General features: G+C 37.2%; 1 protein-coding gene across 1 annotated transcript in view; it reads right to left on the minus strand.

The window, feature by feature from the left end:
- LOC124743829 (trehalase-like) overlaps positions 1-22,633 on the minus strand; it is a 148,580-nt gene that overhangs the window by 73,772 nt on the left and 52,175 nt on the right. Inside the window, exons 2-3 of the mRNA XM_047248891.1 lie at positions 6,554-6,896; positions 1,519-1,692 (exon numbers count right to left, since the gene is read on the minus strand). Of these exons, the coding sequence (XP_047104847.1) occupies positions 1,519-1,692; positions 6,554-6,896 (517 nt within the window). The remainder of the gene's footprint in view (positions 1-1,518; positions 1,693-6,553; positions 6,897-22,633) is intronic.

Here is a 22,633-nt window from a genome sequence, read left to right on the forward strand (position 1 = left end):
ACAGACGTAAGTGATAGCTAACAAAAGGGACAAAACAATGAAGGATGTGGACCATATAGGTGATTTAAATGATTAATGGAAAAGCTCATATAAAGATGTGACACAAATACTAACAAAGAGATAGAGGGGCTGGCCAGTACTTACCTCAGCTCAGTACAGCCGATAGATACACATAAAACAGAACCGAAAATTTACGTTCCTAGCTTTCGGAACAAATGTTCCTTCATTGGGGAGGAGAGAGGGGAAAGAAAGGGAAGAAGGGAAAGGAGATTCAGTTACTCACAACCCAGGTTATGAAGCAACAGGTAAAGGAAAATAGGGACGGTAGCAAGGATGGAGGCATGGTTGTCAGAGGGAAGCCAAAGATATTCTACTGTAAGTACTGTGCCAGCTTCAAACCAAAGACGATGCATACAGAAGTAAAGAGATATATAGTATAAAGGTAAACACAACTATGTAGGATGAAAAGATGCGTGAATAGCTAAAGAGGAAAGGGAAAGAGGAGAAGACTGAAGAGTAAATGAGGGTGAAGTTGTTTAATGTAGGTTCAGTCCAGGGGGATGGCGGGATGAAAGGACGTGTTGGAGTGCAAGTTCCCATCTCCGCAGTTCAGAGGGACTGGTATTGGGTGGGAGGAACCAAATGGCACATACGGTGTAGCAGGTTCCACACCTCTGTCCATATCAAACCCACAAACAAGCAACAGTACCTTCACTTTGATAGCTGCCATCCTTTCCACATCAAACGCTCCCTTCCCTACAGCCTAGGTATTCATAGGAAACGTATCTGCTCCAGTGACGAATCCCTCAACAATTACACCAATAACCTGAACAGTGCTTTCCTCTCCCGCAACTATCCTGCAGACCTTGTCCACAAACAGATTTCCCGAGCAATACATTCCTCCCCATCCTTGAAGTTTACCTCCTTAAAAAAATTAAAACAAAGAGCCATACTTAAAAACAAATTTTGAAAAATATATTAAATCACATTTCAAGTTTTTATAAATCTTTCATTTTAGTTGCAGTCATCAACACTCTCATGCCTCCACTCTCAATAGGCCCTTCCCATCAATCTCAAACAGCAGTCACCAGCCAGTCCTTTTAGTTTGTCAACAAGTCTGCAGCCCAGCAACAAAAATGGGAGTAATCTGTGCATGGCTTACAAAAATATTATTTAATTTTGAAGTTTCTTAAATTTAACATCTCAGTAAGATAACAGAATTATTTTCATACAGTTCTTTGTAATGAATTTTTGAAAATCTGTTAAGAACAATTTTAATTACTTGTACTTTTATTGATAAAACAGAGCCAGATATTTAACTTAGATCAACAAAATGCATTATTACTCCACCTTTTCACAACACTACAAAGAAGCAATCTACAGCTCAAAAGTGATAAAATGTTTCTCCTGCTGTTTTAGACATAATGTATAAGCCGTTAAATACATATCTTTTTTGATTCTAGACTTTTCAAATAATAGATAAATAGGTGTTATTCACCATAAAGTTATACAACTCACAATTTTGTATGAATCCACATAATTTACAATCCTCTCAGCAAGTTCTTCTGCACGATCTTTGTAGAAACAGCCAGCCCATAGTGGTGTCAAATTTGTGGTACAGAAATATTCCCGCCGCTTCTGATTCAAGATATCATAATCAAGCCAAATACCTAAATCTTCATGCCAAAGCACCTGTCAATGTTCATAATTTTTAGATGACAATTCACAGATCAAGAAGCTTTTCAAATACTCTTTGAAAATTGTTAAATGTATTGTCAGGCATCACAAGCTCTCTGGACATGGAAAAAGATTTAATACTAAAATAAAAGGTGTCTCAACATTGTTCTTGGCACTAGCTGATCCTTTCATGACTATTTTACATTCTTCCCAGTAGCAGTTACTTCTCTGCTATACTGTTCTTAATGCTAACATCTCTCTCTCTCTCTCTCTCTCTCTCTCTCTCTCTCTCTCTCTCTCTCTGTCTCTCTCCCTCTCTTACTGTTACTGTCATTGACGTAACTCATGCTATTACTTTATTCTGCTAGTGTCTTCTATTCAGTGTGAACAGTTCTTTTGACAACTTTGATAGGCCATATTAACATTTAAAAAACACAACTATAAACCGATAAATTATCAAACATAATTTGGAAGTGCGGTTTTAGTTCCTGGATTAATTTTTTTTTAAGTGAGAGGAGTTTGCACTAATTGCAATTTTGGCATTTATGTGAATCACTTTCCTTAGTGAAGTTTTAATACACTGCTCAGTTGCAGAATTTACCTCACATATACTAAAATTACACACTTTCATTCAACAGTCTTTTTTGCATCAAATCAAGTACATTACTAAATGCAAAAATAAATATAGCATGCTAAAGTCAACCTAAAAACTGTTTCTAAGCACTTGTAAGAGTATAATTCAATTAAATATGGTGCACGTCAAGGCTTGATAGTGGGCACACTTCTTTCCTTTTGTACATCAATAATCTAACCTTAAACATGGATGCTCGTAAAATGATCATATTTGCAAATGACAACACAATTTTATTAAAAGGGGAAAGTAAGGAAGAATTACAGCAATCAGTAAACACTGTCACAAAAACAACTTAGCAACTGGGGACAGTAGAATCATGGCTGCAAAGCAATGTAAATAGAATAAGCATATAGAATGTCTCAATGTAAAATTGTGCACGACCTGCTGTCTTTGCCCACTAAAATCCTGTTGTAGTGATAAAAGAGTAAAGAGTGCATATAATGTCTTCATGGGACATTACATGCAGGTAAGCAGGCAAAGTCACACTCACGTACTGTTGTAATGAAATTAAACCACTTTATTATCAAAAATACCAGGCATCGCAAAGTACACATGAGCTTAAGTTAGACACCATGATCAAACAGCTTAAAACAAAGAAAGAACATTTTGTTCCTTAGTCTCTGATTTCAGATGCCACATTGACCTTTGCAGCTCACTGTCCTCACACCTACTCTCATTCTCACTATAAATATAGAGTCCAATTCTAGAGAAACTCTTAAGCAGCTAAAAAAAGGGGAGCTAATCATGTTTGGATGCAAATCTAGAGACTCAAGTAAAGTGCTGTTCAAGATCTCTAGTAATCCTCCTCTACCATGTATCTACTTTATGAAAACACTTACAGTCTTTAAAATAAATGCAACCAGTAAAGACAGCAGATTGAGGAAAAGACACCTGTGAAATTCATGATTACTTTATCAAGAAAAAAAGTATGACCCAAATCAACATATTCCTTTGCCAAAACAGTACTTTCTACATGAGAGTTAAACTATACAACAAATTTCCCAATAACATAAAGACAAATACTGAGGTAATAACTGTTGGAAAATCTTTTGAGACTTATGTACAGAATTACTGCTTTTACTCCTCTGAAGAATATTTCAATGTATGAAGTATATTATACCAATATTTAAATGTATGAATTATATTATATGTAATTTTAAATAGCTATGCATATAAATCACTTTCATGTGTGTACATATAAAATGACTTGCCCAGTGTCTTGTGGATAAGCTGCATTTGTAGATGACAAGATGAACATAATACAATACAATACAGTACAATACAACACAGCAAAACTACACTGCTAACTTTGGCCAACATGGGTTTGAAAAGATTTAAATTATTAATGTCCATCTTTCACAAATGAAATAGATGTCTTGAAGTTACTAAAATTTACGTTATACCAGAGGTGACAGGAACAGCCCAAAGGCTCAGATCCTTATATTTTACATTGTTCATAGCTGCAAATTTGGTGATATAGTTGGTGTGCACACTTGTTGTTTTCAAGTATATACAGCAACTTACTAGCCTCTGAGAAACACTTATGCTCCAACAGGTCAGGAACATCCCATAAACCATTTCATAAAAATTTATCTTGACAAGCTTATTTACACAGCCTTTTAAAAAGTTCTCTGTGATTTGTATTTGAAAGTAAATGTGTACAAAACAAAAAACAAAATGTTATAAAAAGTTAGATTCTGGCCAGATTTGCCCTCTGAACAAAATTGCTTCAGCTATTAAAAGTGGACTCCTGGCCAAGTCTCCCAGGGACAGGATGTAATTTATGTGTCTAAATACACGTATGTGTACTAATTTTTTTTTTTAATATACCCTGACCTGGTGAACTACAAGTATCCAGAATCAGATTGTTTATCTTAGTGCCCTCTCTATTGCCATATGTAATTGTGTTGTAAACACCCAGAATTGTGAGCTTCCTTTACTTATGGGATCAGGAATGTTGATGGAGTTGCATGTGGGACTTGAATGATAACTTTCCAGCTAGGTTATCAATTTTCTTTTTCTGTTCCAGTTGTGTCTGTCAAGTACTGTGAATGATGACAATACTTCAATCAGACTGTGAAATGTATATGATCATAAACCACTATTTATTTGAATTCTGATGTAGGACAGAAAGAAGCTCATCATTGATCATTATGTCATCAGTCTTTTTTATTACATTGCAGATCTAGATTTCAACTGACAGCACACCTATCATCAGTGCATTATAAGTAGTCATGCAGACTGAATGTAATTATAATGGCATACATTCCAAACTAACTCAGGGTTGTACAAGCATTAGTCCCATTGTGGCTTCAGTTGGATTGATGTTTGAACCTACCTGAGTTAGATTTGAACGTGTGTCATTATAATTACGTTCAGTCTACATGACTACTTATAATGCACTGTGAGGACCCAGCGTGAGTCGTGCTTCGGTAGCTCAGATGGTAGAGCACTTTCCCGTGAAAGGCAAAGGTCCCGAGTTCGAGTCTCGGTCGGGCACACAGTTTTGATCTGCCAGGAAGTTTCGCACTGATGATAGTTGCACTGTCAGTTGAAATCTAAATATGCCGTGCAATAAAAAAAGACAGATAACATTAAGGCTGATGCTGACCTCCTTTCTGTCCTGGATTACATCACGGTCTTAAGAGCACAATCATGCCCATAGAAATGAACACAATGAATTCTGATGCTTTCAATAGCCCTTATTTTATTTCTATGTTTCGTTTCCTACTATGCAAAGAAGCAAGGTATAATAAATTGCTGTCCCACAATTTTTTAATTTTGGCGGATGCAAGAATTGAAGAACATGTCAATGAAAAAAGTGGCAGACCACATCTCATATATAAACTGAAGATCCAATTCCTATTTAAAATGTTTCTTAAAGTACTGATTTTAATAACCTTTGTAGTTATTGGTATGCAGACAGTTATAGCAATATTGGTCTTTTCATACTTCATTTCACATTTTTTTATCTGATTCAAGTGAGTGTGCAGTTGATTTTCATTTATGTCAATAATCTGATTTATACACAACATGTAAAGCACTACAAGACAGGTTTTGTAAAAACTAGATTGACTTCAATATGATGAAGCAGATATGCTGTTTCTATTCCTAAGCATGATACAAATTTTCTCTGGTAGTACTGATTATTTTAGCAGTTGTGCTGGCATAGGGCAAGTATCCAACCTTCGGATCTTCTTTCGTGACCTTCACCAGTTGTTGTTATTTTTTACCACAATACCTGCTTAAACCATCTCACTGAAAAAGAAAAATTAGGTGCTGTTACTATTCAATAAAGTATTTCTTGTTTCGCAGTGAGCAAAATCCAAAAGCAGACATGCTCCAGTTGACATTTTCTGCAAGTAATAGTGATTACTTTAGGTATAATTCTTTTCTGAGCTAATAGAAAGAAGAAAATTAGATGTATCTAATTTTTTAAAGTGTTTTTGAGTCAAATCTAGAATGACATAGATATTTAGGTTTCACAAAACACTGTATTTATCACATTCCATGATAGTATGAGATGTTACATGTGTAGGCTATTATTACAGACAAGGGGAGTGCTAATGAGCTCCAACAGCTTAGTCTACTGAGAAACTCTACTAATCAGCTGTGGCTGATATATATAATTGTGAAATAAAATTTGACAAGACCAATGCTGAAGTCTGGGTCCTAGTTTCTGGGACATCAAAACTGGAATGTAAACATAATAAAAAAGAATTGAATAACAGGTACATAATTCATTAAGGTCTCACAAGCCATCTGAACTATTTGATTTGTGATTTACTAAGTGATGTGGCACATCATCAGTGCTGATAATGCTCCTGTAAAAGACAGGGCTCAGCAAACACCAGTAAATGTAAATAATAGTAATAGGTGACAAGACTTCACAGGTTGCTGAGACTTCAGACATGAAGCACTTGTTAAGTCATTGCTCAAAGTAACTGAAAAATACAACTGTGACAGTTATGACACTGTTGACTGATTAAAATTATGTGCCACAGCAGGACTCAAAGCCAGGAATTTGTATTTTACGGGCAATGATCATACGAACTGAGCTATCGACACATGTATTACACCCCAACAAGAAGCACTGATCTGACATTATTTCTCTCACACTTTTCCAAACTGCAGATCTGATGTAGTAATTAAACTAGTTTACAGACTTATTACTGGAAGCCATTTGTATGACATTCTGTAAACTAATTTTCACTTAATCTCTATTGGAAGAAATGTAGTTACCTTGTCCACTGCTTCAAGCCAGTCACGTGCCATGTTGGAGTAGTAACTTGCTTTCTTAATCAATCCCATTTCCTTGCTGAATCGTGAAAGTATGAATGAATTCCAATACATTATGGCATTCAAGTCAACAGGAATTATATAGCGTGTCTTTGTATCCGTCAGCACACCTTTGTTGGCACCTTGCTTGATAAACCAACGGCTAGTAAAATCAAGACCAGATTCAGCTGCTGCCTTGATCTCTGAATAAAATGACATTTTTTCTTGTTCAGTATGAAAGGTCTGTCCCGAGTGGATATCTTCACGGTAAGATTCAGGGCGTGGGCCAGGGGTATCATCAAAGTACCTGTTGATGTTGTTTTATATTATAAACAGAAATATGGTGAAACTAAAAACAATGTAAACAGTTTTTTGAGAAGAGAAGAGAAGAGAAGAGAAGAGAAGAGAAGAGAAGAGAAGAGAAGAGAAGAGAAGAGAAGAGAAGAGAAGAGAAGAGAAGAGAAGAGAAGAGAAGAGAAGAGAAGAGAAGAGAAGAGAAGAGAAGAGAAGAGAAGAGAAGAGAAGAGAAGAGAAGAGAAGAGAAGAGAAGAGAAGAGAAGAGAAGAGAAGAGAAGAGAAGAGAAGAGAAGAGAAGAGAAGAGAAGAGAAGAGAAGAGAAGAGAAGAGAAGAGAAGAGAAGAGAAGAGAAGAGAAGAGAAGAGAAGAGAAGAGAAGAGAAGAGAAGAGAAGAGAAGAGAAGAGAAGAGAAGAGAAGAGAAGACAAAAAAGGAAATGGAATAAAATTTAGAGTTTAACATCGCACCATTAGAGATGACTGCACGCAACAAGGTTTACATTAATGTCATCAGAAATTCCATTTACTCTCTTTGATGGTATATTGTTTGCTTTAGTTTTTATTGATAATTGATCCTGTAACATCTTATACATGCATGCATACATACAGTAATTCAAATACGTTACACTGCTGTGCATTAAAACTGAACACCATAAAAGAAGTGTGCAACAAGCATTGAATTACCACGAAGTGTACTACATGTCAGTATATGCAAATGATTAGCATTTCAGTACAATTGCACTAAGTAAGTAAAAGTATCGCAATCTACATTCTGTATGTAATGAAAGGTTACTCATTCAGAAATCACATTTGAATATTGGTTTTTTGGTAAAAAGTTGTGTTATTCCTTGCCTATTAGAATGGCAGTTTATCATTCCATTATCCCAGGATTATCTTGAAAATATGGAGTCAACAGGTTAAGGTGGGCCATACTCCAATGCCATGCAGGATCTCAACAGCCTGAAATGGCTGAGAGGAGATACATATTATTCACTCAGCCATGCATGATTGTGCAGCCACATCATGCACTTTGAATCAGAAAACATGACTGGATCTCCTTCTGTCACTTAAAATGTTCCTATATGAAAAGAAAGAACTCTTTACTACACATGAAGCCACAGATCAGTTCCACAAAGAGGCTGTGTCAGTTTCAGAATAAGCATTAAGTTGTTTTTCAATCTCTCAGCAGCACCTTATTCATGTCACAAAATAACATTAAACTTTGTTTCCTTACTACAGTTTTCTTGAGCTTGTTATGAAGTCACTTTCCTCTTTCTCCTGGGATGTCTCTGGCAACAAGTGCTCCATATTCCTGTAGAGCAGAAGGCAGAGGCATTCCTTTCTCTTCCAAACATACAATTGCAGCTGAGCTGAGAGTTACTAAAATAGGTCTTTATAAACACTCATTTACTCTGGGGACTCTTCTAATTGCTAGCACTAACTGCAGCAGGTTTACTTGCTGTTTCATTTTTGTTCATCATTTCTAGCACCTTTTTAGTATCATCTAAATCACTGCTTCAATCCATGTTCTACAACTCTCGAAGATTGGCTCTGGGAGTAAATCATTATCTTGCATCAAGTCCATAAATAATTCCACTCCTGACAGCACCTTCATGAAGACTTTCTTCGCAGAGGCAACTAAGCTGTTAACTTCTGGAAAATTCCCTCTAAATTAATGTAGGTTGATTCTTACAAAGAAGAAGACAGCAACCAGCCACTATTATATTGCTATTTATTTAAGTAAAAAGCTTCATAACTGGTTTCAAACTGATAAGTTCATCATCAGACGGCTGTTCTTACATAATTTTCGATTTTATTCTTCCACTGTAGCGAAATATTCTTGGTGTGTTGGTACCCTTATTCTTTGTACGAATCAACCTGCATTAATTGTACACAGCCATGGTCTCACCATGTCAGTTTTAGACAAAATAGCAAATTCACTCTAATTCACTCAGACAACCAGTAAAGAGCACATGTTACACAAATCATATGAACTGCCTTGGTATAAAATACCTGTAAACCTCAGCAACCTTAATCACATATGCTGCTGCATCAATAATTATCATCAAGAGTTTTTCCCTGTTTTCTTTAGCAGGTGTATAGGTACATGGTGAAAGACCTCCATGATATCGTAAAGTTAAAATTTATTAAAAACAAAAGATGAAACACCGATTGACCATAAGTATTGGCAAAGAAGTTAGTTATGAATGCGCTGACAAATGAAAAAAAACATCATTCATTTTTTCTTTGTACATGATTTTGTTTCTCATTCTCATGTATGTAGAAGTTTCTGTTAAGAAGTGTGGCTAGGAGTATGACAGGCTACGAGTGTTCTGTATCATATTTGTTTCCGAACAGAGAAGATTTGGTATTGGTATTAAGTACATTTTATTGAAGTGAAGTGGAACCTAGTAAGGATTATTTTCTTATTATGGACGTGCACTGGTGTCCTTGAAGTCTGCTGCCTGCATCTACAATTAAAATGTAAGAGAGGAAGTCCGATTAGCCCAAAATTGTACAAGCACAACACTTCTAATAATGCAACTGTAGTATACTTCAAAATTAATTTTTTCCATTCATATGTATTATTATTATTATTATTATTATTATTATTGTTGTTATTATTATTATAACACAACTGGTGGCCTGAGTGGAAAGGAATAAGAATTGGAAACAGGTTACGTAAAATTTTCCATAGTAAGCTGTTTTGTTCGGCACAGCAAAGATAGGACAGCTACGCAAGTTGCTTGCATGGTTACACTTTTTAATGCCTCTTTTGATGTAGATAGAAACCTTTTGCTCATTATTCCCTTCCTTGAATTTTATTGTGAAAAATTTACAGGAATATTTCAGTGTGATACACATTGTCAGTAAAACATAAAGAACTGCAATACAATAGATTGCACATCATAATAGATGTAAAAATGGCTTTGACATCCCATTAATTAAAATTATCAAGTGTAATTATTAGCATATGAAATTTTAATATTTTTGTGAAATGTTGGTAACAATAGTGAAAACGCAATCAGCCTAGATGTTGTAGAGTTGTGCGATCGGACAATTGAAGTTCAGGTAACGTGCTTGCCCACTGCAAACGGTTTAAGTGGGTCAGAGATGAGTGTCGCAGGTATGACAAATGATAGCAATGTTCCACAGCAGAATAACCTTGACGACCCAATGTTTGCAATGTTTGACAAGACAATGTCATGCATCTCCCAAAGCAACATACCGCTCATGAATTAAACATTGGAGAGCGATTCCAATATGAATCTTGACAACACATTACAAACACCAGTTGGTCACAGCACAAACATTAACTTCGAAAGTACAGCTGGCAGCAACCACAATAGTACAACTGAAGCACTGCTATAGCAGTTATTATCTAACATAAACATGAAATTTGATGATATGAAACACAATATGAACACCAATTTCAGTGATATAAAACAAGATAAGAATACCAAAATTCATAATTTGACACACAATCTGAAAATTGTCACACAAGATCTAAATACAATGAATCAAAAACAAGTATTCAAGGATTTACAACACACGGTCTCACAGAAGTTTGATGACTTAGCCAAAAATTTTTGCACTGAAATTGACAAAAAATTGAATGATATGAAAAAACAAGAAAGCCATGAAGTACTTTCTGAAGTTAACAATACCATAACAGAGCTGAAACAGAAGGTAAATTCTTTTAAAAACCATAATGATCTAGTAGAGCAACAGATAAAGAAAATCGCAGATGCAAACACAAATATTGAAGCCACACAAAATCAGATGGTTTTGACAGTAAAAAAGGTAACCACTGTCATTAAGAAACTAAATAAAGACTATGAAGGTGTACCTCTAGCTGTAAAAGAGCTTAATTTAATGGTAGCAACATTAGAAGTTGACTCAGCATGTGCTAAGAAGGAGAGAGAGAAGACCAATGAAAATCTGAATGATATCATTAGTCAAGCTGAAATGGGTACGTCAGATAAGGGTAGCACCATTGCAGAGAAGTTACTAACAGGGTCTACACAGATGTAGTAGAAAAGGCTATTCAGAAAAAAGAAAATGAAATAGTGAACAAGGTAAACATTAACCTACAAGCTGCGGAAAATAGGATCCACAATATTTTAAAAGAAAATATTACTGGATCTCGAAGTATGCACGTAAACACTACACAGGCTACAGTGAACAAACCATAACCTGTCGGTATTTATACACAAATTGTCATGAGTCCCACAGCAGGTACTAGTGACAGTTGTAGAGTGCAAAATGTAAACGTACACATAACTCTGATACCTGAACAATTACCAACTGGAATTGCAGGTAACTACAATACAACATAAATATGACCAAAAATACCACATGTCTATCAACTATTTTTGCAGACAAAGGTTTACTGAGACATCAACAGTTTCCTACAGTCACTACCAAAGGTAAAAGAATGAATCTGGTAGTATTTATCAGTGCTTTTCATCATGTATTTCCACACAACTGGATGGAAGCACAGAAAATCAGATTTGTCATGGGATATATGCAAGGTGACATTCTTTTATGGGCACTGAAGTGACCGAATGTTGCACCACTTATATCCAATTTGAACAAGGTTTTCTCAACAAATACTGGTCTGAGGCATTGCAAGAATGACTCAGACGTGAGGTTTTTGACCTCACACGATTCAGTGGCAAATACGGTAGTCTACATGGATACTTTGAAAAATACCTGAACATGACACACTGCTGGATGCACCCAGTATCACAGGTAGACATGTTAAAAATTTTGAAAAGTCATTTACCATCACACATTAGAGAAAAATTAGTCACAACACGAGAGCACAGCACTGAATATTTTGTGTCAGTGCTTGATTCATGAGGGAAGGCCTGTACCCAATAGAGCATCAGAAAATCAGGCACAACACCCCACATAGTTATGTAAATCAGTCAGCAAAACATGATCTAAGCACACAGCAAGGATGGTACACACCCAGCAAAGTCACTTACCCAGAGGTAACGAGTATGGTAACAGGAATGGAAAAAACAAACTGTTTAAAAGAATTTTTCAAAAGAACAGGAGTATTTTCAACACACGAGTGAATTACAGTCCACCATCACTAGGCCCTATGCCGAACATAAACAGAAACAGAAACAGCATTAGTGGCCGTCGCATGGAAATAACGCCATGCTTTACGCTGTACCACAGCCGACCTTTGGGCAGCAAAATAATGGCACAGCACCTAACAACACAAATTGGTGAAGGACCCACACAGTGCATCTAACTGAAACTACTCCAGGTAATGAATTAAGTCGCACTACGCCATTGGAAAAAACCAACCGTTTGCAGTTAAGCCCCAGGCTATTGACCCCTCTGGGAGTGGGGGTGAAGAAAAACTACAAACATGTTTCATAAGATTTGACAAACAAAGTGACATCAAGGATGATCTGTATCAGCGTGAGTAAGATACAACAAATAATATTCAAGAGGAACAAATACAAGCAATCAATATTTAATATTGACACACAGTTAATTTTAGACACAGGTTCAATACCAACCTAATGTCAAATGCATTTTTTCTGTGAACTGACGAAGAGAGGCAAATTACCAGCATTTCCTGTCCAAAATTGCAAGGTGCAAACATCAGGCATTTATTCCATTACAAATTGAACATATTACAGTGAAGTGCAATCTCCTTATTAGACAAACATAGTCAGTCTTATTGGCACGGAAACGTTTAGAACGTACAAAACACAGATTGTCATAGGTAAATAGTAAATCCCACTTTGCATTAAAGGATCAGATTTTTTCTATTGATTTAGTCAAAACACCTGATGAAAGTAACAAAAACAAACCAGAGTCAAATGTAATAGTATAATATTCCTTTCCAGCTGTATATTTCACAAACAAATTTGATAATGAACAAAACGCAAACAATGAGGTTAATTATGAAATGGTAGAGCAGAAACTAAGTGAATCACAGATACTAAATGATATACAAAGACAAGAACTTTCTAACTTGTTCTTTAAGCATGCAAATGTTTCTGTAAGGAGCCAGGAGTAATCAAAGACTACAAATATAAATTTGAAGGCTATCCACATGAAACATTTTGTGTAATGTCATAACCTAGTCCATGGGCAAAATGAGAGGCAGTAAGGGAAGAGATCAATCATATGATTCAATGGGGAATTATACAACCTTCATTTTCACCCTATTGTAGTCCTATATTACCAATAAGTAAACCAGATGGGTCTGTAAGATTAGTTCTCGATGCTAAAGGTATCAATAAGATTTTATTACCAGTTTGCATAAGACAAGACAACTTGGATGAACAGCTTCTAAAGTTTTACAATACAAAAATTTAAGTATACTTGATCTCATGGTCTCCTACTGGCAAATAATACTGCACAAAGAAAGTCAAAAATATACAGCATTTATTTGTAGTGTCAGAAGTTATCGATTCCATGTTCTACCTTTCGAACTGAACATAAGCGCAGGCTAATATATCAGTGTTGGACAAGGTTTTAGGACCAGAAATCCTTAGCAAAGTCACTGTTAATGTAGACGACAAGCTAATAGCCACACCCACTTGGTTAGAACATATCAAGCTGATTGAACAGGTGCTTCAATGATATGCAAATCATGGATTAACAGCCAATTTAAAAAAGTCTAGTCTTGGTTCGGAGCCATTCAAATTTTTAGGACATTTGTGTCAGAACAAGGTATATTACCTGAACCAAAAAAACTTGATGCCATATTCAATTGTCCAGCTCCAGGCATAAAAAACAACTAAAAGACTTTTTAGGATTAGCATCTTTTTTTGTACATTCCTACCACAACAATTAATGAACAATTATGCATTGCTCAACTTGTTACAAAAAAATAGACCTTGGTTATGGGATGATAAGTGTCAGGAGCAGGAGGCCTTTAATAACATTATGCAGACATTAGTTAATGCAAACATTCTTCGCCACCCTGATATTCTCAAGATCTTTGTCTATGCACAGATGCCTCATCTTAAGGGCTGGAGGCATGCTCGTTCCAGATGCGAGACGAATAAGAAGGTAAAGAAATACCCAAGGACATCAGTTTTGCTAGTCATACATTATCAGAAGCAGAAAGATACTACTCTGTGTCAGAATTGGAAAGTTTAGCTGTAACATGGGCATTTAAAAAGTTTGAATATTTTTTGTGGAGTAAGAATATCAATGTTTACTGAGACCATCAGTCACTGTCATTTTAACATATAAACTATTGCACCGTAGATTAGCTAGGTGGTGTCTATATTTACAAGAATGCACTTTCGAGATCATTTATATCAAAGGAAGTCAGAATGTTATTTCAGATGCCTTGTCCAGGTTACCACAAAGTTTAGAGGAATTTGGTGAATTAACAGAGCAGGATGTAGTAATCAAAACGTTATTAATGCAAGATACAATGCAACAGTCTGATTACCATAAGTTTTGTTGTTGTTGTTGTGGTCTTCAGTCCTGAGACTGGTTTGATGCAGCTCTCCATGCTACTCTATCCTGTGCAAGCTTTTTCATCTCCCAGTACCTACTGCAACCTACATCCTTCTGAATCTGCTTAGTGTATTCATCTCTTGGTCTCCCCCTACGATTTTTACCCTCCACGCTGCCCTCCAATACTAAATTGGTGATCCCTTGATGCCTCAGAACATGTCCTCCCAACTGATCCCTTCTTCTGGTCAAGTTGTGCCACAAACTTCTCTTCTCCCCAATCCTATTCAATACTTCCTCATTAGTTATGTGATCTACCCATCTAATCTTCAGCATTCTTCTGTAGCACCACATTTCGAAGGCTTCTATTCTCTTCTTGTCCAAACTATTTATCGTCCATGTTTCACTTCCATACATGGCTACACTCCATACGAATGCTTTCAGAAATGACTTCCTGACACTTAAATCAATACTGGATGTTAACAAATTTCTCTTCTTCAGAAACGCTTTCCTTGCCATTGCCAGCCTACATTTTATATCCTCTCTACTTCGACCATCATCAGTTATTTTGCTCCCCAAATAGCAAAACTCCTTTACTACTTTAAGTGCCTCATTTCCTAATCTAATTCCCTCAGCATCACCCGACTTAATTAGACTACATTCCATTACCCTTGTTTTGCTTTTGTTGATGTTCATCTTATATCCTCCTTTCAAGACACTGTCCATTCCATTCAACTGCTCTTCCAAGTCCTTTGCTGTCTCTGACAGAATTACACTGTCATCGGTGAACCTCAAAGTTTTTATTTCTTCTCCATGAATTTTAATACCTACTCCGAATTTTTCTTTTGTTTCCTTTACTGCTTGCTCAATATACAGATTGAACAACATCGGGGACAGGCTACAACCCTGTCTTACTCCCTTCCCAACCACTGCTTCCCTTTCATGTCCCTCGACTCTTATAACTGCCATCTGGTTTCTGTACAAATTGTAAATAGCCTTTCGCTCCCTGTATTTTACCCCTGCCACCTTTAGAATTTGAAAGAGAGTATTCCAGTCAACATTGTCAAAAGCTTTCTCTAAGTCTACAAATGCTAGAAACGTAGGTTTGCCTTTCCTTAATCTGTCTTCTAAGATAAGTCGTAATGCCAGTATTGCCTCACGTGTTCCAGTGTTTCTACGGAATCCAAACTGATCTTCCCCGAGGTTGGCTTCTACTAGTTTTTCCATTCGTCTGTAAAGAATTCGTGTTAGTATTTTGCAGCTGTGACTTATTAAGCTGATAGTTCGGTAATTTTCACATCTGTCAACACCTGCTTTCTTTGGGATTGGAATTATTATATTCTTCTTGAAGTCTGAGGGTATTTCGCCTGTTTCATACATCTTGCTCACCAGATGGTAGAGTTTTGTCAGGACTGGCTCTCCCACGGCCGTCAGTAGTTCCAATGGAATATTGTCTACTCCGGGGGCCTTGTTTCGACTCAGGTCTTTCAGTGCTCTGTCAAACTCCTCACGCAGTATCCTATCTCCCATTTCATCTTCATCTACATCCTCTTCCATTTCCATAATATTGTCCTCAAGTACATCGCCCTTGTATAGACCCTCTATATACTCCTTCCACCTTTCTGCTTTCCCTTCTTTGCTTAGAACTGGGTTTCCATCTGAGCTCTTGATATTCATACAAGTCGTTCTCTTATCTCCAAAGGTCTCTTTAATTTTCCTGTAGGCGGTATCTATCTTACCCCTAGTGAGATAGGCCTCTACATCCTTACATTTATTCTCTAGCCATCCCTGCTTAGCCATTTTGCACTTCCTGTCGATCTCATTTTTGAGACGTTTGTATTCCTTTTTGCCTGTTTCACTTACTGCATTTTTATATTTTCTCCTTTCATCAATTAAATTCAATATTTCTTCTGTTACCCAAGGATTTCTACTAGCCCTCGTCTTTATACCTACTTGATCCTCTGCTGCCTTCACTACTTCATCCCTCAAAGCTACCCATTCTTCTTCTACTGTATTTATTTCCCCCATTCCTGTCAATTGCTCCCTTATGCTCTCCCTGAATCTCTGTACAACCTCTGGTTCTTTTAGTTTATCCAGGTCCCATCTCCTTAAATTCCCACCTTTTTGCAGTTTCTTCAGTTTTAATCTACAGGTCCATAACCAATAGATTGTGGTCAGAGTCCACATCTGCCCCTGGAAATATCTTACAATTTAAAACCTGGTTCCTAAATCTCTGTCTTACCATTATATAATCTATTTGATACCTTTTAGTATCTCCAGGGTTCTTCCATGTATACAACCTTCTTTCATGATTCTTAAACCAAGTGTTAGTTATGATTATGTTGTGCTCTGTGCAAAATTCGACCAGGCGGCTTCCTCTTTCATTTCTGTCCCCCAATCCATATTCACCTACTATGTTTCCTTCTCTCCCTTTTCCTACACTCGAATTCCAGTCACCCATGACTATTAAATTTTCATCTCCCTTCACAATCTGAATAATTTCTTTTATTTCATCATACATTTCTTCAATTTCTTCGTCATCTGCAGAGCTAGTTGGCATATAAACTTGTACTACTGTAGTAGGTGTGGGCTTCGTATCTATCTTGGTCACAATAATGCGTTCACTATGCTGTTTGTAGTAGCTTACCCGCATTCCTATTTTTCTATTCATTATTAAACCTACTCCTGCATTACCCATATTTGATTTTGTGTTTATAACCCTGTAGTCACCTGACCAGAAGTCTTGTTCCTCCTGCCACCAAACTTCACTAATTCCCACTATATCTAACTTCAACCTATCCATTTCCCTTTTTAAATTTTCTAACCTACCTGCCCGATTAAGGGATCTGACATTCCACGCTCCGATCCGTAGAACGCCAGTTTTCTTTCTCCTGATAACGACATCCTCCTGAGTAGTCCCCGCCCAGAGATCCGAATGGGGGACTATTTTACCTCCGGAATATTTTACCCAAGAGGACGCCATCATCATTTAATCATACAGTAAAGCTGCATGCCCTCGGGAAAAATTACGGCTGTAGTTTCCCCTTGCTTTCAGCCGTTCGCAGTACCAGCACAGCAAGGCCGTTTTGGTTATTGTTACAAGGCCAGATCAGTCAATCATCCAGACTGTTGCCCTTGCAACTACTGAAAAGGCTGCTGCCCGTCTTCAGGAACCACATGTTTGTCTGGCCTCTCAACAGATACCCCTCCGTTGTGGTTGCACCTACGGTACGGCTATCTGTATCGCTGAGGCACGTAAGCCTCCCCACCAACGGCAAGGTCCATGGTTCATGTTTTGTAAGCAAATGAAAATTATACAACAGAAATATCACCATTGGAGTAAAGTCATGCAAAACTTTGCAGGATGAAGTTGGAAAGGTAAGTAAATGGTATCAGGCATACAAAGGCGTTTTGTTTCATAGGAAACATGAAGAATCTGATCAATGGTGTGTGTATGTGTGTGTGTATTCCTGAAGATAATACCGATGAATTTATAAGGCACACACATGAAGTATGGGGACATTATGGAGTAGGCAAATGTACTGAAAAATTGCAACACTTTGTTATTTTTTCAAATTTGAGAAGGTGAGTCCTACAGGTATTAATAAAATGTGCAATATGTCAAAAATCAAAACAGTCCAATGTGTCAAAATATACTGAGCTACACCCAATACTCACGAAAACCCTCTAGATATAGTATCCCTGGACATAGTTGGTCCATATCCAAGAAGTAAAGGAGGAGTAAGATACATTGTGGCACTATATGATATTTCCTTGAAACATATCAAAATGTATGCCATTAAAAATGCAACAGCCACAAATATCAGAAAAAAAATTCAGGAAGACTATTTGAGAAGAGTAGGTAAACCAAAGGTACTACTAACTGATAATGTAATGCTTCATATTTCATTGGGCGAAAGTGGAAATAATTTATGATCTCACAGGACATAAAGCACATATCAGTAAGCTTTATTCACCCAGAAGCAAGCCCAGTACAACAAGTCTTTAGAGAATGTATCTGGTTTATTATGACATACACCCCTCACAAACACACCCAATATGTAACTCCTTTCATGCAACTTGTCAATAACCTTCCACATTCTTCAACAGGTTTCACACCTAACAAACTGATGTTCCGTACAAAGCAAATTAATGAGTGGGAGTCGCCCATACTAAAGGAACCCACTACAGAAATGACACTACAAGACAAAATCAAACAAGCAATGGTTACACTAGAAAACAGGGCTGAGTATAGAAAGAAGATTTACAATAAGAAACTGAAACATGTTATGTAATTATTTGAAAGGCAACAAGTCCTCTTAACGACGCACCCTAAATTGACAAAATTTGGCAAACTGGATAAGAAGTCACAATTACTCTATTCAGGAGCATATGTAATTTCCAGAATACCATATCCTAGTCTATGAGAAAACAGGGAGAGGCAAGGGTCTCCACCCTCACAAAGATATAAAAGTTTTCATAGAATGATGAAGCTAGGTAGCAATTTTTCTTTCCATCACAAGGTAATTGTACATAGTGTACATAACTCGAAGTATAATTTTTCTTCTGGAGTGTATTCTAAGATAAAGTAATGTGTATAGGCATAAGTAGTTCTTTTGATTTGTACACGTAGGCACAAAATTAACAGCAATAAGAAGTAATATACTGCTTCACGCGAAGTGAAAGTATAAACAAAATTAGCTTATGGCTCATCTGCCCGTGCTCAACAATATGTGCCGTCGTCAGTAGTACGTGAGGAGGCATTGACCTGTGTCCATGCACGACAGTCTGGCAGAAGGTGCAACCAAACAGGAATGCAATGTACAAGTACTTAACTTAAGTACAAAGTAAATGGAAATACTAAGCAATTTCATCTACTGACTAAGAACTAAGGAATCTATTGATATATGTATGCAGAGATTTAATTAATTTTCTTCCGAAGGTAAATAATCATAAAGGGTAACAGAATAAATGAATGTCTATGAATTTAAACAAAGTATGGAAATATCTGCGGACGGATGTAATGACCAATTGTATCAGCGACCACCGAGCAATTAGTTTTAAGTTTATTTCTTTCAGTGACCAGTGCACCATCATGACACAGAAGAAGAGAATTACATTGGGAGCAGCAGGTACCAAATAAAGAAATGGGCTGTACCTCGAGTAAACAATTTAGTTATAAGGATAATTATACAAAGTTCATAAGGCAATGAAAAATAAAAACATACATCGTTACAGTATATCTCCATGACATTTATCAGTACCTATTCACTGCAGAGTATGCATAAACATTTACGCATGTGATTTTACAAAAACCAGTTAATTTTTACCATGTCACATGAAAGCTTGAATAATGACATTTCCCTGTATTCGAGAAAGATAAGTCTACGATGGTCAAAACTTCATGTTTCACACTAAGCTAGACGTGAACTGAAATAAACAGCACTAGCACATGAAGAGACAACATGATACTGCGTGAATGATTAGTCAGTAAACATTATTTCCATGAAACAAAAGTTCCTTGGCAACTAGTCCATGACTGTACGAGTAACATTTCCTCATAAATCCTTGAACCAGTAGATGAGTATTTCCTTCCTTCCCTTCCAAACAAAGGAGGTGGTGCCAAGCATAGTTAGGCCAGCAATGCATAATATTTTAAACCTATTTCCAAGGTTTTTCTCCCCCCTCTATCTAAGGAAGAAATGAGATCTTGTAAGTGGTATAAGCATATCTATAGAATGAAGCATAAATGTATCATACGCTTGAACTGTATCATAATAATGTGTATGTGATAAATTTGTATATGTGATGTGAATGAGGATAAGTTAAAACTAACAAACAAACTGTAGTAATGAAAATTTTATAACATTATAAAATTAAGAAATTTGTGTTCGTAGTATTAGCGATGGATGGAATGTCAGACATAGATATAAGCTATCATATTATGTACAGGGTGAACACAAAGTCTTGCCCTAATTATAAAAATGTATTACAGAATAACTGTTTGACATAATAATTTACATTTGATGCCATTACACAGGTTAGTGTTACCAGTTTTTCTTAAGACCACTTACGTTAGTAAACCTCAATGTGTGCTCCCTTGGTAGTTCGGAGAATGTTGAGGCGGTATTCCAGTTCACGCCAGGTGTTTTGTGTTTTGTAACATATGTTCTGTCACAGTACCCACAGCAGCTTCTATCCCAGCCTTCAGTTTGTTGGCGTCAGCAACTGGTGTGACGAAGACTCTGTCCTTGATATAGCCCCAGAAAAAAAAGTCAAGGGGCGTAACGTGGAGAGCAGGGTGGCCAGTGTGTTGGACCGTTCCTTCCAATCCACTGATCCAGAAATGTTTCATTCAAGAAATCACACACTATCAAAGCCAAGCATAGAGGGTTGGGGTGGGGGGGGGGGGGGGGGGTGCTCCATCTTGCTCCGCAAGGAAAAACAATCCAGAAACCTTGTTATGCATGAGGCCACATGAAACATTCACTTTTTCACTGTCTCGCTGTAACTGTACTGTAGCATGTGGAGAGCCTGAACCCCATATATGATCATTATGCCTATTTACCACTCCACTGACATGAAAGGTGGATTCATCGGTAAAGTCCGCTGCTCATGGTCTTGCGGTAGCATTCTCACTTCCCGCGCAGGGGGTCCTGGGTTCAATTCCCAGCGGGGTTGGGCATTTCCTCTGCCTCGTGATGACTGGGTGTTGTGTGTTCATCATCATCATCATGTCATCATCATTGACTCGCAAGTCGCCAAAGTGGCGTCAACTAAAAAGGACTTGCAATACGGCGGCCGAACTTCCCCACATGGAGCCTCCCAGCCAACAATGCCATACGATCACTTCATTTCATCGGTAAAGCATATGTGATTTAAGTAATCATTAGCACCTCAATCTTGCTGACAATCCCAGTTGCAAATTCAGCACAAGTCAGCAAATCATTTGGTTGCAAGGCCTGCGCGATTTGCACTTTGTAACCACGCAACTTAAGCCTTTCATGAAGAATCTTCACCACACTTGCTTGCAGTATTGGAAGATCATGTGATGCTTGACGAGTTGATTTAGATGGACTCCGTTGAAATGACTGCCGAACATGATCAACAGTTGCATCACTCACACGAGGCCTGCCACTTCGAGGATGATCTTCAATGCTGTCTGTTTTGTTAAACTTTGCATACCATCACTTTATTGATTTAACGTCTGGAGAGCTGTGTCTATAAGCAGCCAGAAATGTATGCTGAACACTGATGGGTGATTTCATTTTGTGAAACCAAAGCACACATTGGACTTTCTCCTGCTTTGATGTCATTTTGCCAGCAACTAACATGACCTAACAGACCAGATCAGTCTTGTGGAGCACTAGTGCCATCTATTGGTCACAACAGCTAGTAACACTAACCTATGTAACGGCATCAAATGTAACTTATTATGTCAAACAGTTATTCTGTTATAAATTTTATATATAATCAAGGCAAGACTTTGTGCTCACCCTGTGTATTGTTGTAGCTCTATTCTTGTATGAATTTGCATTGGAAATAAAACTCCAGTGAAGAAACGAACTTTCAAGACAAGCAATTTATACAATGGTTTGGACAGCTATATGTGTCTTTCAACAAGTGGATGGTCAAGTGTGGTTACATTAACATGTTTGTGCAACGAAATAATTTCTGAGTATCATGGCTCACAATGATTGATACATTAATAAGTGAACTATAGTTGTTCGGGCCAGTACTTACCTCGTCAACAGATGTTGTTGGTAAGGGTTCTTCCTGCTGGAAATGCCAGTACAATGGGTAATAATGACACCCGGGCCATAAAAATGGGGATCTTCTGCCACAGCATTGGTTTTTTTAACTATAAACACACACCAATTTCACACCGAATGAAGAAAAACGCCACGGCAATTCTTCAATATGTGAGACTCAGATCAAAGTGTGACATTCAAATCAACACTAAGAAAATGAGTGCATACACATGCAACAGTAGTAGCTAACATGTTGAGCACTAGTGACTAGTTCTTAGCTGCCAAATCTGCCAGTGCGCAAGCACGAAACCCGGCAGCGAGTCCGAAGCAAACTGAACATTATTGTCAATGCATTAAATTCAAATATGTAATGTACTATCATATTATGTATATAATCCTTCAATTTCTTGTAGAACTTTAACATTCATAGGATAAGCTGGCATGTCCATTCCATTAAATAAAAGACAAGCAGACAAATAAAGGGCATCAACCCCTATTGGCAAATGTAAATAGGTATATATAAAAAAAAAAAAACACTGTACATCTCCATAC

This window comes from Schistocerca piceifrons, chromosome 1, assembly GCF_021461385.2.
Source record: "Schistocerca piceifrons isolate TAMUIC-IGC-003096 chromosome 1, iqSchPice1.1, whole genome shotgun sequence".
In the NCBI taxonomy this organism is placed as follows: domain Eukaryota; kingdom Metazoa; phylum Arthropoda; class Insecta; order Orthoptera; family Acrididae; genus Schistocerca; species Schistocerca piceifrons.